Source organism: Mesocricetus auratus, unplaced genomic scaffold (genome assembly GCF_017639785.1).
Source record: "Mesocricetus auratus isolate SY011 unplaced genomic scaffold, BCM_Maur_2.0 Super-Scaffold_100010, whole genome shotgun sequence".
NCBI classification, from domain to species: Eukaryota; Metazoa; Chordata; class Mammalia; order Rodentia; family Cricetidae; genus Mesocricetus; species Mesocricetus auratus.
This window is the reverse complement of record NW_024429194.1, coordinates 49114827-49131208: the sequence shown is the minus strand read 5'-3', so window position 1 is coordinate 49131208 and position 16382 is coordinate 49114827. Positions and strand designations below refer to the sequence as shown.

Below are 16382 nucleotides of genomic sequence, written 5' to 3'. Positions count from 1 at the left end.
AGCTCAGGGAAGGAAAATAATTGATTCAGTAGCTTCACAATCAACCCTCAGTTTAAGGCAAGGGGCTGACTTTCAAATAGTTGACACCAGATGGGAGTGGTGCCATATGCCTTTAATCCTAGCACTTGGGATACTGAAGTAGGTGGATCTCTGAGAGTTCAAGGCCAGCCTCGTCTATATAAGGAGTTCTAGGCCAGTAAAGGCTACATAGTAAGAGTTTTTCAAAAAGAAAGAAAGGAGACAGAAAGGAATGAAGAAGGAAGGGAGGGAGGAAAGAAGGAAGGGAGGGAGGGAGGGAGGGAGGAAGGATGGATGGATGGATGGATGGATGGATTCAGGTTCCTAAGTAGTAAAGTTCTTTACAGTCAACTTTTGCACAGAGTAGAGCCAAGTCCAAGGTCCTACCAGGAAACGTAGCATCTGTGATCTCCCTGCTCTGGGAGATTGAGATTTCATTACCTCATTTCTCTTTCTAAATTTAAAAAAAAATTATGAGTGTTTTGCCTGCATGTATATCTTTGCACCATATTCATGCATTGCCCGTTAAAGCCAAAAGAAGAGGTTGCATCTTCTGGAACTGAAGCTATATAGACAGTTGTAAGCTGCCATATGGGTGCTGGGAATTGAACTCCAGTCCTCCGGAAGATAAGCCAGTGCTCTTAACCACTAAGCCATCTCTCCAGCCCCTGCCCCCTGCCCGCATCTCTCATACTGAACTTCCCTAATTGCCAACACACACTTCTGGGTTACCTTATAGGCAGCTGCACTCGTTCATATCTACACCGATGGGTCTGTGTTGGTTGCACATGGAGGCAATGAACTGGGACAAGGTATTCACACCAAAATGTTACAGGTAAGATAAATACAATCGGCCATTCATCTTTCTACACATTGGTGACATGACTGAAACTTGGAGTATTCTTTTTTCCCCCAAGACAGGGTTTCTCTGTATTGTTTTAGTGGCTGTTCTGGAACTCACTTTGTAGACCAGGCTGGCCTCGAACTCACAGAGATCCGCCTGCCTCTGCCTCCCGAGTGCTGGGATTAAAGGCATGTGCCACCACAAATGATGGTTGTACATTCAAACTTAAAGACTTTTGACTGGTTGAAAAGCTTCTTGCATATAAACTACAGTAAACAATGTACAGAAATCCCGTGCATATACAAATGTTCCTGCAACTTGGCCAGGGGTGAGAGGTGAAAGGGATTATTAGTAAAAGCCATCAGTCATGAGCCTGCAGAACATGATAATAGATGCCCCCCACGCCCACACATGCTAACACACTATTGGAGAGGGCAAATGATTCATTGACTATCAGCAACCTGTAACTTTTTCTCTTCCTTCCCTCCTTCCTTCTCCCTTCCTTCCTTCTTCCTTCCCCCCTCCTTCCTTCCTTCTTTCTTCCCTCCCTCCTTCCTTCCTTTCTTTTTTTCTGTGTGCAAGCAGGGCAAGTGCTTTAACACTAAGCAATAATCCCATCTCCTTTTCATTAAAAAAATGATTCATGCCTAGTTGATTCATGTGGTTGCACACATCTTTAATCCTAGCACTCTGGACATAGAGGCAGTCAGATCTCTGTGAGTTCGAGGCCAGCCTGGTCTACAGAGCATGATGCAGGACAGCCAGGGCTACACAGAGAAACCTTGTCTCAGAATAAACAAAAAGATTCATTTGTATATGTTTTACATCCTCCTCCTGCATGTGCATGTGCATCCTCATGTGTGTGTCTGTGCATCCTCTCCATGCATGTGCATGTGCATCCTCCTCATGCACATGCACGTGCATCCTCCTCCTGCATGTGCATGTGCATCCTCATGCATGTGCACATGCATCCTCCCCATGCGTATGCATGTGCATCCTCATGCATGTGCACGTGCATCCTCCTCCTGCATGTGCATATGCATCCTCCTCATGCATGTGTCTGTACATCCTCCTCATGCATGTGAATCCTCCTTATGCATGTGCATCCTCCCCATGCGTGTACATGTGCATCCTCCTCCTGCGTGTGCATGTTCATCCTCATGCATGTGCATGTGCATCCTCCCCATGCGTGTGCATGAGCACTGACAGGATGTGACATGTATGGAGGGCAGAGGACAGTTTGGGGAAGTCAGCGCTCTCCTTCCACTGTGTGGGTTCTGGATATCAAGCTCAGGTTTGGTGACAAGGACCTTTATCTGCTGAGCCATCTAAGCAGGCCTGACATAATTTTAAAGATATGGGATCTCAGAAGAAAAGTCTGGTCCTTTCAGTTGAATACATTGAACATTACGATGGACTTCAGATGTTACAGTACGTGTCTGTAACTTTCACCACCTGGACCCTCAGCTCCTCTAGAATATGCCTTCCACATTACACACGTTCCAAACGACTCCTCAGTTCAGGCACAATCAGCTCTACCCCAGTCCTCCTCACACTCCTGCCACAGACAGGTAGGAAGGAGGGAGGAAGGGAGGGAGGGAGGGAGGGAGGGAGGAAGGAAGGAAGGAAGGAAGGAAGGAAGGAAGGAAGGAAGGAAGGAAGGAAGGAAGGAAGAAATCACAATGCTTGGCAAGATGGCTCAGCGGATCAAGGTACTTGCCACCAAGTGTAACCCTAGAGTTCACTCCCCAGGATCCATGCGGTGGAGAGAAGTGACTCCTGAAAGTTGTCCTCTGACATCCCCATGGATGCCATGGCGCATACGTACACACAGTCATACAAACTATCTTAAAATGTAATAAAAAGTGTCTGTGAAATTGATGTTTTTAATGTGACTACATGGCTTAAGTTTTCTTAGAAACCGGTGTTGGATTTGAAATATGTCCTTTCTCCCAGGTGGCCAGCCGTGAATTAAAAGTGCCCATGTCTCACATGCATATCTGTGAAACAAGCACAGCTACCGTGCCCAATACGATCGCTACGGCAGCGTCCATCGGCGCAGATGTCAACGGCAGAGCCGTGCAGGTGACTGTGGCTGTCTCCTTCCCTGGGGAACTTAACTACATCTCTGGTTTTCTTATCTGTACACGGGCACAGCGGTTGGCTTCAGGAAAGTGATCCGTCACTGAATTAGTTTTCTATTGCTGTGGCTTATGATTCCAGAGAAATAAGAGTCTGTCACTGTCACCGGAAAGTCACATGGCAGTAGGCAGGCATGGTAACTGGAGCAGCAGCTGAGTGCTCACATCTTAAACCTCAAGCAGGAAGCCGAGAGTGAACTGGGAATGGAGGGAGTCTTTGAACTCTCAAAGCCCACCCCCCAGTGACATATTTCCTCCAGCAAGGCCACATTACTAAGCCTCCCCAGTCTGCAGCAACTGGAGACCACATATTCAAGTACCAGAGACAATGGGGAATATTTATCATTCAAATCACCACAGTTACTAATGAAAGCTTAGACAACCAAACTATTGGGAGCAAATATTAATTAAAGTGGGGCAATACATAGACCCAGATATAATGGCTCAGACACAGAAGTCCCTTTCATGCACATGTTTGGGTCCAGAGGGAACCTTGGATCAGTGAGGCATCCAGACTGATGGTGGTGCCACCACCTTCAGTGTGTGGCTTTCAAGGTAGCACTGAGCTTCACCATTTCAGTCATATAAAGTCATGCGTGAGGAAGACCCCTGGCTAAATCTGGACGTGATGCTAATTGCTTATGCTCACCACCCATTAGGAGACACAGTCTCTGGTCATGTCTGCATGCAAGGGAAGTTAGTGAACATGGAAGACAGGGACGGTATATGCCCAGCTATTGTGGAAGGAAGGGAGACTGCATTTTGGGGGACAGAAATTCTGCTTCTGGAAGGCACAGAAAAAGCTTTAAGACCCAACAGTGTGGAACCGTGCCTGTTTCCCTGGCATGGCGAGTTCCTACAGGCAGATCAGCTGAGCCCAGCCCAGCCCAGCAGACATGATGATTACAGCGTTACCACCCCATGTCCCCACCAGAGCACTCAGAGCAACCCCCTCTTAGAATTATTTTAATTAGCGTACAAACTAATGAGTTTCATTGTGACTGTTGTTATTAATTCAACTGATTTAGTTCCTTTTTTTGCTCTGTTGTGCATTTGTTATTATTTTAGTTATTAATATTAATATTAATATTATTTAGTTATTTTAGTTATTAATTTAGTTAATTTGTTATTATTATAGTTTGCTACTATTCATACTATTCATATGTTTATGGATGCTTTGCCTGCATGAGTATCTTTCAACCACATGTGTGCTTGACACCCGTGGAAGGCAGAGCAGGGTATCAGATCCTCTGGAACTGGAGCTACAGAACTGTGAGCTGTCATGTGGGTGCTGGGAATCAAACTCAGGTCCTCTGGACAAACAGCCAGTGCTTTTAACTGCGAGCCATTTCTGCAGCACCCAGATGTTTTTGAGACAGTGTCTCGCTGTATAGTTCAGGCTGGCATGGAACACATTATGCAGCCCCAAAAGACCTCCGACTCATGGCAGTCACCTATGAGATCACAGATATGCACTGCCACACCTACATGTATGTTCTTTTGAATTAATAGTCGCTGAATTTGTTGTGATTCTGACAAAGGCCTTTTCTGTTGGGCATTGTGGGTATGTGTATTCCTGTAGACCACTATGAGGATACCACAAAACCTACCTTCGAATCAGTCTTATCCATGTGAGAACACTGGGGGCAGTGGGGAGGGGACAAAGCTAGTCGGGTTTCCTCTGGGAAAAAATTCATGAGTTTATATTTGGGGTAGGCGGTAACACAAGAGGGGAGCAGGTCAGGCAGTGTGGAGTTGCCAGCCTACCTAAGGGCTAGAACATCTAGTTTTAGGATCAGAACTGTGGGTTCTCAGTTCTGTTGTTTGGTTTGGTTTGGGTTTTTGGGGTTTTTGTTTGTTTGTTTGTTTGTTTTTGCTGTTGTTGTTTTTTATTTTTCAGGACAGGTCTTCTCTGTAGCTCTGGCCATCCTGGACCAGACTTATAGGTGGAGTTTCTGTTCTGCCTGGTCTTGCTGCCATTTAGTCCCAAATAAACATACAGAGGCTATATTAATTATAAACTGTTTAGCCAATGGCTCAGGCTTCCTATTGGCTAGTTCTGTCTTAATTATTAATTCATTTCTATTAATCTAAGTATTTCCATGTAGCCTGGCTTACCAGAGAATGCCAGCATCATCCTATCCTGGTAACTACATGCTCTCTCTCTCTCTCTCTCTCTCTCTCTCTCTCTCTCTCTCTCTCAGCTCCCTCTTTGTGTCCTTCTTCCCAGCATTCCTAATCTGTTAGCCCCATCTATACTGGTGCCCCACCTGGTATAGTTTTGCTTTATTTTTCAGGTTTTCCTGAGATGCAGGGTTTCTCTTAGTAGCCCTGGATGTCTTGGAATCACTCTGTAGACCAGGTTGGTCTCGAACTCACAGAGATCCACTTGCCTCTGCTTCCTGAGTGCTGGGATATTAAAGGCATGCACCACTATTACCCAGCTTTTTAGTTCTGCATTTTAAGATTTACATTTTATTTTATGTACATGGGTGTTTTGCCTGCATGTGTATCTTAAAATAGATTTTCTTATTTCAAACCCAAAGCCGGGGCCTTTAAATAATGGCTTCATAATAGACACAGGAAGTTAGATGGACATAAAGTTGAACGTTTCAGACCCAGAGGGAGCGTGGCCTGTCATTGTAACAAACACAAATTTGAATGAAAATATGATGTTTATTCCTTTTTTGTTTGTTTGTTTGTTTTGGTTTTCAAGACAGGGTTTCTCTGTACCTTTGGAGCCTGTCCTGGAGCTCACTCTGTTAACCAGACTGGCCTGGAACTCACGGAGATCTGCCTGCCTCTGCCTCCTGAGTACTGGGACTAAAGGCATGCACCCCCACTGCCTGGCTATTCCAATTATTTCAAAAACTGAAAAATACAAATAAAGATCAAAGATGTAGTTAAAGAAAAGAGAAAAGTAAAACCTTGGCATTTATGAAAAGGGATCTGAGAGTAGAAATTTGGGATGTTTTCATAGGAAGCGAAGCAAAAGGGGGGAGGGCAAGTCCTGTAACTGATGCTAACCTCAAGGACCTGGACCGTGTATATTTTATTCCCAAAGTGTGAGGCGCAGGTGCTCTGTGAGCACTGCTGACCTGTGCTCGCCGAAGATCCTTTGCCAGAGTGCTCATCACTATGTTCCATTCTTTGTCTCTTCAAGAATGCCTGTGAGATCCTTCTGAAACGTCTTGAGCCTGTCATTAAGAAAAATCCAGAAGGCACATGGAGAGACTGGGTAAGTGTTCCTCCTTAGAAATCTGTAACTATGTGTGAGATAGCAATCCAAACCAGTACTGAGTGTCACACCACACAGAAACAGTCTCTCTAGAGCACTGGTTCTCAACCTTCCTGATGCTGCGACCCTTTAATACAGCTCCTCATGGTGTGGAACCCCCAACTATAAAATTACTTCGTTGCTACTTCGTAACTATAATTTTGCTACTGTTATGAATCATAATATAAATATCTGTGTTTTCTGATGGTCTTAGATGACCCCTGTGAAAGGGTCATTCAACCCCCAAAGGGGTTGTGACCCACAGGTTAGGAACCACTGCTGTCCATAACTTTGGAATGCCCTCCAAGTAAGTGGTTTCTGTTAAGGCTGAGACAGCTGTTTCAGATGTGTGGAGAGCTCTTGTGTGGACTGCATACAGGAAAAGACAGTCACCTGAAAGAGAAAATTGTGTGAATGAGGAACATCTAGAAGCATCCTTCCACTCCGCTTGTGGAGGGAGGAAGAGGAAAGAAGCCTCCGTAAGCCACACAAAAACACCGATGCTCTGAGTAGGAAAGAGAACTAAATATATCTCAAAAGAAATGACTATTTAAGCCGAGAAGTGGTGGTGCACACCTTTAATCCCAGCACTTGGGAGGCAGAGGCAGGCAGATCTCTGTGAGTTCAAAGCCAGCCTGGTCTACAAAGTGAGTTCCAGGATAGTCATGGCTGTTACACAGAGAAGTCCTGTCTCAAAAAACCAAAATAATAATAATAATAATAATAATAATAATAATAATAATAATAATAATAAATAAATGACTCATTTAATCCAACTTCACAATACCCTACACCTTTTCATTAGAATAATTATCACACACACACCTTATATTGTTTACACTTAAAGATTAACTCCAAATAACTTTTTTAAAAAATATTTATTTATGTTTTGCCAGACATGGTGGTGTATACCTTTAATCCCAACACTTGGAATACAGAAGAAGGCAGATCTCTGAGTTCAAAGCCAGCATGGTCTACAAAGTGAATCCCAGGACAGTCAGGGCTACACAGAGAAACCCTGTCTCAAGACAGAGAGGGTGTATGAGAAACAATTAAAAAGATTTATTTATTTTATTTTGTTTGTGTGCTTGCCTGTACATTTATACTATTTGTATATGCAGTACATTTGGAGACCAGAAGAGGGTGTCAGATCCCCTGGAACTCAAGTTACAGACAGTTGTGAGCCTCCGTGTGGGTGCTGGGAACTGAAGCAGGGCTCTCTACAAGAGCAGCCAGTGCTTCTAACTGCCTCTCCAGCCACCCTTCCAAGTAACTTCTGAGCTTATTCCCTATACCATGGATAGATCATAGGATTTTAATTTGCATCATTCACTTCAGGCTTTCAAACTCAACCAGAGGAAATTGTCATATTCCAGCTGAGAAAAAAAGCTACGATGGGGTCTGTTAGAACAGAGCATCTGCATCAGGAAGCACATGTCAATTTTTACATATGAATATGCTCACTTTAACCTAACAAGTGGTATAGCTATTTATTCTCCTTAAATGTGCCCATTCCACAGATAGAAACAGCATTTGAACAAAGAATCAGTCTTTCAGCCACTGGATACTTCAGGTAAAACTCAAAATAATATATGGCTTAGCTAAGAGATCATAAGATAATCTGATTCTTTGGGCCCCCATCCTTATTCATAAAAAAGATTGTATTATATAATTATGGGGGTCTATTCTAGACCCAAAAATTATGTGAATTCATATAAGTTTCTGAGTGGTATCATTAAAGAAATATTAAATAATTAATAACCCATACAGGATTAAAAACACTCTGATTTACCTAATATTATTTACATTTATTTGTTTATTTATTTATTCTGGTTCTGGGCATTGAACCTGGGACCTTGAACATGCCAAGCAAGTACTCTACCACAGACCTACACCCTCAGCCCTTGCTGTTCTTTATTGTGAATAGTGAAAAGACATCATCACCAGAACTAAGTTGCCATCTCAACTTTACCAATTTCCCTGCCTTTGTCATAAAACCTTTCTCCCTGGAAGTAGGTCTATGGAGGTGAAAAATCACTTGCCCTCACTATGCAGTGCTGGTCAATGAAGGAGGTCTCAATAAACTTATGCTAATTAAATACATGAAGTAAAGAGAAGAGCTGACTATCAAATTCAAGAAGTCATATGGCACTATGGTTACAATTTCGCCAAATAAACCACCAACCTACACACACATGCACAAAAGGAAATCTTGTGGGGAAAGGAGGAGAAGGAATAATGGCCAGCCCAGTGCAGCCTCAGAAAAGCCCATGCAGTCCTCAGTTTGATACATCCTCAGGGTAGGAATTCGGTTCAGTGGGAGAGTGCTTGTCTGACTTGGGAGAGGCCCTGGGTTCAAATCACAGGTCTGTAAAAATTAGTGATAAAAGAAAAACAGAACCTGTAATCATTGCCTACATCTTCACGTGTAAATGAATGATCTGAGTCACCAGTCCTCTTCTATCAGCCTTGTTACTTTGTGATCAGGTCCCCTGTGACTTGGGTTAGAATGTCCCATGGGGATCTCCAGGAATACAGCCCAAAATTAACGGGGTTTTCCAATGTGCAAATAGAACCCAAGGTCAAATTTCAAAGTGCCAACCTGGGAACAAACATCACTGTCTTCTTCATCTTTGACATCCGTCCCACAGCTCAGGCACCTCCTCTTTAAGACAGAGGCACATAGCCATCAAGGTGGATACGAGGGAGAAGCTTGAATGAACTAAAACAACAGCTGAAATGCTATTGTAAACTTTCTGCCCTCCCACATTCTAAAGGACTTTATTCCCTCAGGGGCTACAAGGCCTTCATGGACTGGGAGAAGCAGGAGGGAGACCCGTTCCCGTACTATGTCTATGGGGCTGCATGTTCGGAGGTTGAAATTGACTGCCTGACAGGCGCTCACAAGGTAACTCAAGTTAACATTGGCCCAGCAAGTTAGATCAACAGCAGAGCCGCACTGTGCAGAAAGTGGCCCAGTGTCTACAAAGGGGAAGATAATTCTCTCAATTCCAAGAGGGTTTCAATATAGTATCAAAAAGAAATGTCTATGACCAGCTGCATGTGATTAATGTGTTCAAGTTATTTCATTTCAGATGACAGAGTCACATTCCTCAAGGATAGACAGATTGTCAGAGGGGGAGATCATTTAGTAGCAGAGCTGGTGTTCATCCATAGCCCTTATTCCCAGGGCAGTACAGATATCCAAAGGAACAGATGGCGGTGGTGTGGGGAATGAAAAGAACGTTGTACCTGCTATTGATTATCAAGAAGCCACTCACTGAAGACAGGGAATGTATCTAGACAAAGTCATTGTACCATAAATGACAAACCTGTGAATTATACTTCAGAAACAAAGATGGCAGAAGTACCAAATAGAATAAAGTATAGCCAAAGTGTAGTAAGTTGTTACATTAGGAAAATAATAATGGCCGCATCATATCAAAATACTTCTATTTATTGTTAGTTAACTTATCTTCCATTTCCATTATAAGAAAAAATGTTTTTTGAGACAGGGTCTCAAGTAACTGAGACTAGCCTTGAACTCCCTAAGTAGTCAAAGATAACCTTGGACTTCCAATCTTCCTGCTGCCATCTCTCCAATGCTGGGCCTATAAGCATGTGTACGCATGTTCAGTTTATGCAAGGCTAGAGACCACACTCTGAGCCTGTGCACACTAGGCAGGCCCTCTACTAGCTAAGCCCTGCCCCCAGTCCATGAATAAGATTGTTTAAAGACTCAGTGAGTGAAGAGATGTCTGGAGAGAAATGCCCTCCTAGTTCATTCAAGTTTCTCTTTCTGATACATTATGTCAACGTGTTCTTACACTTACTTTTTTCCCTGTGGGGGGCATGTGGAGGTCAGAAGACAGCTTGTGGCAATCAACTCACTCCTTTTACCACATGGGCCCTAGGGAGCAGACTCAGATTGTCAGGCATGGCAGCAAACACCTTTTACTGCTGATCCATCTTGCTGACCTCTGTAGCTGTTTTTATTTGAGATCATCTTAAAGAGGAAAACTCATGTGATCCCAGATTGTTCATGTCTTGTTTTAGACTGTTTCCCGGTGGTTTTCACTTGGAGGCACACATGGATAATGGTATTTGTGCAGCAGTCCTGGAGGTGAGCCTGCCTCAGCCTCCCCTCGAGGGCCCAGGTGCCAGTGTCCCTGAATTCCTGAGGCTCTGCCTTAGTGGGAAGCTGGTTTTGGTGACAAGCTAATCATAAGACCCTCCACACTGACAGGTGTGTTGCCAGATTTAGCAAATAAAAAACATAGGTTGGCTAATTAAACTTGAATTTCAAGGAACTAACAAATACATTTCCAGCAGAAATATGCCCCCACGAAGTTCTTAGAACATGCTTATTTTATCTGTCAACTCTACCTAACGAATCCCTAAAGAAACAAAATAGGTTTTTTCCAATTTATGGTGTCAGAGAGTTAAAATTTTGGTTTTTTCTGTGCCTTCCAGTTTATATGTATACTTAAAGGTCCAGAAATTTCAGAATGGTGTTAAACTCTTAAAAACAGTTTGTTTTTTGCCGGGCGGTGGTGGCACACGCCTTTAATCCCAGCACTCAGGAGGCAGAGGCAGGCGGATCTCTGTGAGTTCGAGGCCAGGCTGGACCAATAGCCTCCAAAACAATACAGAAAAACCCTGTCTCATAAAAAAAAAAACAGTTTGTTTTTTAACGAGACAAAAATTCCATTAGCGAACAATAAACCAGAGACCCTGAATCGCCGGCCCACTGTGGCCAGTGCTGTAAGACAGTCCTCTGGAGATGTCTGGAGCTGGTAAGCAAAGGTCTCTGTCTGCTGAGTTGCCATCACTTTCCCTGTTCTGTCCCCACAGCGCAAACCACATCAGATGTCAAGGTAAATGTACAGTAAGGAGGGCTGAGGTGTCCCCAGCCTCCTTTCCTACCCAGGTTCAGAAAGATGGCTAATTCTAGGGCCTGAGAGGCCAGGATTTGAGTCAGAAGAGAACTGCCAACAAGGACATGCTGGGAAACACCTGTAATCTCAGCATTTGAGCAGCTGAGGCCAGAGGACCAAAAGTTCAAGACCAGCCTGGGATATATAACAAGACTTACTTTCAAAAAACGAACAAAGAGAAGGGCTGGGGATATAGTCCAACTGATAAGATATTTGCCTATCATGAAGGAAGCCCTGGGTTGCATACCAATTCCAGTACTGCATAAAACTAGGTGTGGTAGTCCATGAATGTAATCCCAACCTTTCAGAGGTATAAGGCAGAAGGATTTGAAAAGGCCAGCCTTAGCTACATGAGAACCTGTTCAAAGGAAGTAAGGAAGAAAGGAACAGGGAGGGAGGGAAAGAGGAAGGGAGGGAGAAAGTTCTAATCCAAAGACTAGAAAGGAGAAAGACAGTTTTGTTTGTTTGTTTGTGTTTTGTTTTCTGAGGCAAGGTTTCTCTATATAACAATCCTGGCTGTCCTGGAACTTGCTCAGTAGACCATTCTGGCCTCAAACTCACAGAGATCTGCTTGCCTCTGCCTTCTGAGTGCTGGGATTAAAGGCATGCACCACCAATGACCAGTGAGAAACTCAGATATTAAGCTTAAACAAAAAAAGTTGTTACCAGAATACTGGGGAATGGTAGGTAAAGGAAGGTCCAGAGGTATTCCTAAATTAGCCCAGAGGTGTTCCTGAGATAGCCTAGCCCCCTGGGAATCAACACTTGACCTCAACACTCACCTTGACTCCTTCTAAAATCTTGCAAGCCCCAAACTGACACACACTACACTATGTGATTTTCTCAGTAACATGACGATACAGCCTGCATCCAACCCTTTCAAGGACTAGATATGCTCATAATTTCTACTAGAGCAATGCAGCCAGGTAGAGAATCCAGTGGACAAGCAGGCTCAATCATTTACCAGGTGACTCACTACACACACCAACATGCCCTGGACTTTGGAGTCTCTAGCAGGAGTCAAAGCAATGCATGCAGATCTTCCAGATCATAATCAGGCCTGGCACCACATGTGAAGTTTGTCAGGTGTCTTCCCAATTCTGATGCCCGGAATAGCAAGAAGCTCTTTGAAATTCTTTTTTTTTTTTTATTATTGAGGGAGAGGGGGTACCATGTATGCCACACGAGATTAGAGGACAACTTTCAGAATTCAGGTCTCTCCTTCCACCATATAGGTCCAGGGTTTGAACGCAGGGTCACCAGCTGTGGCACCATTTGACTGTATGATCCGAGCTACCTAAAAATAGTATTTTTTTAGTGTGTGGAGGTGATAATAGGGATCAAGCCTACAGCCTTGTGCATACAAAAGCAGCAACCTAATGCTGAGATATATCCTCCACCCCTTAAAATAGTATTTTAATTCAAGTTTTTATAAAGAGGTCATTTCTGTTTGTCTCAGAAAATCAGAACAGACATTGTCATGGATGCATGTTACAGCCTGAATCCAGCCATTGACATTGGACAGGTAGGTGCTGGCCCACCTGGGTGGAAATCCCTTCCTAAGAATGGTTGAGGGGTCATTAAAGAACTTCACACAATGATATGTTGCCACACAGTTTAAAATTGTCATCCCCCTTCAGATAGAAGGCGCATTTATTCAAGGAATGGGCCTTTATACCACTGAAGAGCTGCACTATTCTCCAGAAGGGGTCTTGTACTCTCGGAGCCCAGAGGAGTACAAAATTCCGACTGTCACTGATGTCCCTGAGCAGTTCCACGTGTCCTTGTTGTCATCATCTCAGACCCCACTAACCATCTACTCATCCAAGGTAAGCATATAGACTATCCAAGTTAAGCATATAGACTAGCACCTCCACACCACAGCAGCCCAAGGAGCATGACCAGCAAAAGCCACCAGACAAAACAAAACCTGCATGCTCGGGGTTACCTGGACTAGCCCACTTGGAGACCAGCCACCTAGGGAAAACAGAGGACCAGGAAAGAGAATGAACCTCTCAGGAACAATGCTAGGCCCTGGTCTCATTAATGCTGTCTCTTCATGAAGTAAGTGTGTGTGTGTGTGTGTGTGTGTGTGTGTGTGTTTGTACTTCTTGGGAGAATAACATTTTTTATTTATAAACTTTGTCTATTTCTCTTTTTTTCCTTTTTTTTTTTTGAGACAGGGTTTGTCTGTGTAGTCCTGGTTGTCCTGGAGCTCACTCATTAGACCAGACTGGCCTTGAACTCACAGAGATTCACCTGCCTCAGCCTCCAGAGTGGAGTGCTGGGATTAAAGAAGGCATGTGCCACCACCACCCAGTTGTCTATTTCTTTCTTGGTTTTTGAGATGGCCAGAATGACCTCAAACCCACAGCATAGGCTTGAACTCTTGATCCTCCAACCTCCACCTCCCAAGGCTATGGCACCATGGTTAGCTCTCATCTAAGAATGGAGAATATAACAGAGGAAAAGCTCCAGTTCCAGCAGTAACACAGGAACATGGGTACAATCCCCAGAATCCACATAAACGTTCCGGGTGTGGTGGCATACTCTTAGAACCCCAGCACTGGGGAGACAGAGACAAGAGGACCTCTGGGGCTCTCTGGCCAGTTGGTCCAGCCTAATTGGTAAGTTCCTGGCCAGTAAGAGGCTCTGCCTCAAAGGAGATTGAGAACATTTCCAAAAACGGTAACTTGAGGATATCCTTGTGAGAGGGCCCAGGTCAGCAAGGGACACACCAAGACCAAGTTCTCAGCACAGAGGATAGGTGTTTGCCCCTGAGGGACAGGAGATGGAGGATGAGGGAGAAGGGAAAGGAACAAGTGTTGTGGGATACTTGTACACTGTGTGAAGATGTGTTGTTGTGACTGGTGAGATAAAAAGCTGAACGGCCAATAGCTAGGCAGGAAGTATAGGCAGGACTTCCAGATAGACAGAGGAAGTAGGAAGAGATGATAGAGACGTGGAAGAAGCAGGATGGGTGGCACATGACAGAACATAGCTTTTTAAAAATGGGTTAACAAGTTATGAGAGCTAGTTGAGACAAGACTAAGTTAAAGGTCAAGTTTTCATAATTAATACCATGTCTCTGTGTTGCTATTTGTGAGCTGGTGGCCCAAAGAAAACTCTGACTTCAAACAAGGAGGGGAGTATTTGCCCAGAGGACAAAGGACCGGCTCTGGATAGAGAGGAGACGGATAGGATGAGCTGGTTTGTTTTAATTGGCCATGTTAATTAGGCAGCCAAAAGGGGGCTTTTGTTTGTTAGACTTCCATACTTTGATACCTGGACCTTGGTAGTCAGCCTTGGAAGAAGGAAGTGTCCAAATAAGGGAATAGACCTTGTGGCTGGCTTTAGGGATGTAATCTATGGTTTAGCAAGGAAGGGGGATGGGGGAAGGGCAAGAACTGCCAGAGCCATGTTTGCTTGCTAGAGTCCTTCACTCTGGCCTCCACACACATGTACACATGTGCACATGTACCCACACACATACACCATTAAAAAGGGATGGGTGGAAGAATGCAGTATTGAGCTGGGTGCAGTAGCTAAAACCAGTAATCCCAGCAAAGGGTAGGTTAAGGCCTGCTTGGGCTATGTAGAGAGTTCCAGGCCAACACAGATTACCCTGTCTCAAAAATCAAACAAAAGCTAAAGAATAAATGAGATTGAAGACATGAGATACCATTGAAACCTTAGACATCAGGGAACTGAAGATCTTGTTCCTACCCAGGCCCACCATCCTCCTTTGCTCTTAGGTAAATCACCCACCTCTGAGAGACTTGGGGTCGTCAGTCAAACCCAGAAATAAATCTAGAATCTAGAACAGCTGTTGTACCCAAATTCTGAACCCCAAAATCACCAAGAGACCTGTTCCAATGCAAAAGCAAAGAGTCTTTTATTGTTTAGTGAGTCAACTGTCTTAACTCGGGTCCCTTGTCCATCTAACACAGCGGTTGGCATGAGAATGACCCAAGGGGCTTTGAGGTGAGGAATTTATTGGAAGGAGCAAGGGAGTGTCTAGGGGTATGCAACAGTCTCAGGACTGGTGCACTTCCGGACTTGGGCAACCTGCCCTGTGTTGATTGGTCAGCTGGTGGTTATGGCCTATAGGCCATCCCAGGGTGGTTGCTATGCTCTGCACGTCACTGTTATGCCACTTTTACCATAAAGCACCTCCAGAGCCCACCAGGTAACTTCTGACTGGTTCCTTGCCATGTGAAGGGTATCTGACCTCCTAGTGATTAGGGCAGGTCCTGCAAGGTCAGAAGGCCAGAAACTCAGCAACACGTGTTGAGTCAGAGGTCTACATCTTGCTGGGTCTTTCCTGCAGCCTGTCATGGCTGCTAAAGCAGGGGACTGGGTGAGAATCTGGTTCCTTCACAGCCAGTCCCAAATGTGGTGAGAATGTCCTACCCACCCCACCCCAAGACAGACAGATACCTGGGCAGGGGTAGATTGATAGCATCTAGGTGTATTTCTAGTTGAAAGAATTTGTAGGATTTTACAGCAGTGCTCAGAGGCCAGGGGTGTGACTAAGCCCTTACACCCAAGAATCATGTGGCTTCAAATGTCACTAGTATCAGGAAGCAAAGACACCACCAACCTTTATCGATGACTAAAGGGAAGGCAGAGCAAATTAAAATAAAGGTCAACTTTGTCTGCATTGCTTTATGCAGAGCGTGACAAACCTCAGGTGGAAACTTCACCAAGGTGGAAGATATAAAGTCTTCCTTAAAATCTTCTAGGAAGCTTCTAGGTAGGAGGTGCCTGTTTAACATGTGGACCTGGCTGTCAGGTTCTCCCAGCTTCCCTCAGTCCCTAGCTGCTAGAGGATATGGCTGACATACCCTACCCCCTACCCTAACTTCTCCATCCCTGGGTATGGCTGTCCTTCCTCGAGCTGCCCTTCCTATATAATCCAGTCACTTTGGTTACCTGGACCTTTGATCTTCCCCCCTGGTCTCTGTGTCTCCTGGCCCTTCCCTCTCCCCTCTCCCTTCTGCTCACATGGCCCAGCTCAGTCTGGTCATGTTTGCTCTGTACTCTCCCAAATGTCCCTGCCTCTGGCTATGCTCTCCCTTTTCTCTACAATAAACTTTCTCCTTCACCATACCTTGGAGCAGTCATGTCCTTACTTTTTAATTACTTGCTTCTCATTCAGGAGT

The 16382-nt window shown here is 44.5% G+C and overlaps 1 protein-coding gene across 2 annotated transcripts in view; it reads left to right on the top strand.

Moving 5' to 3' along the window:
- The window catches only part of LOC101823275 (aldehyde oxidase 2), an 89050-nt gene that overhangs the window by 53151 nt on the left and 19517 nt on the right, over window positions 1-16382 (top strand). For both annotated transcript variants that reach the window (XM_040753581.1, XM_040753580.1), the window contains 7 exons: window positions 758-853; window positions 2819-2947; window positions 6167-6241; window positions 7801-7853; window positions 9074-9188; window positions 12677-12742; window positions 12858-13046. In XM_040753581.1, coding sequence (XP_040609515.1) covers window positions 758-853; window positions 2819-2947; window positions 6167-6241; window positions 7801-7853; window positions 9074-9188; window positions 12677-12742; window positions 12858-13046 — 723 coding nt within the window. The remainder of the gene's footprint in view (window positions 1-757; window positions 854-2818; window positions 2948-6166; window positions 6242-7800; window positions 7854-9073; window positions 9189-12676; window positions 12743-12857; window positions 13047-16382) is intronic.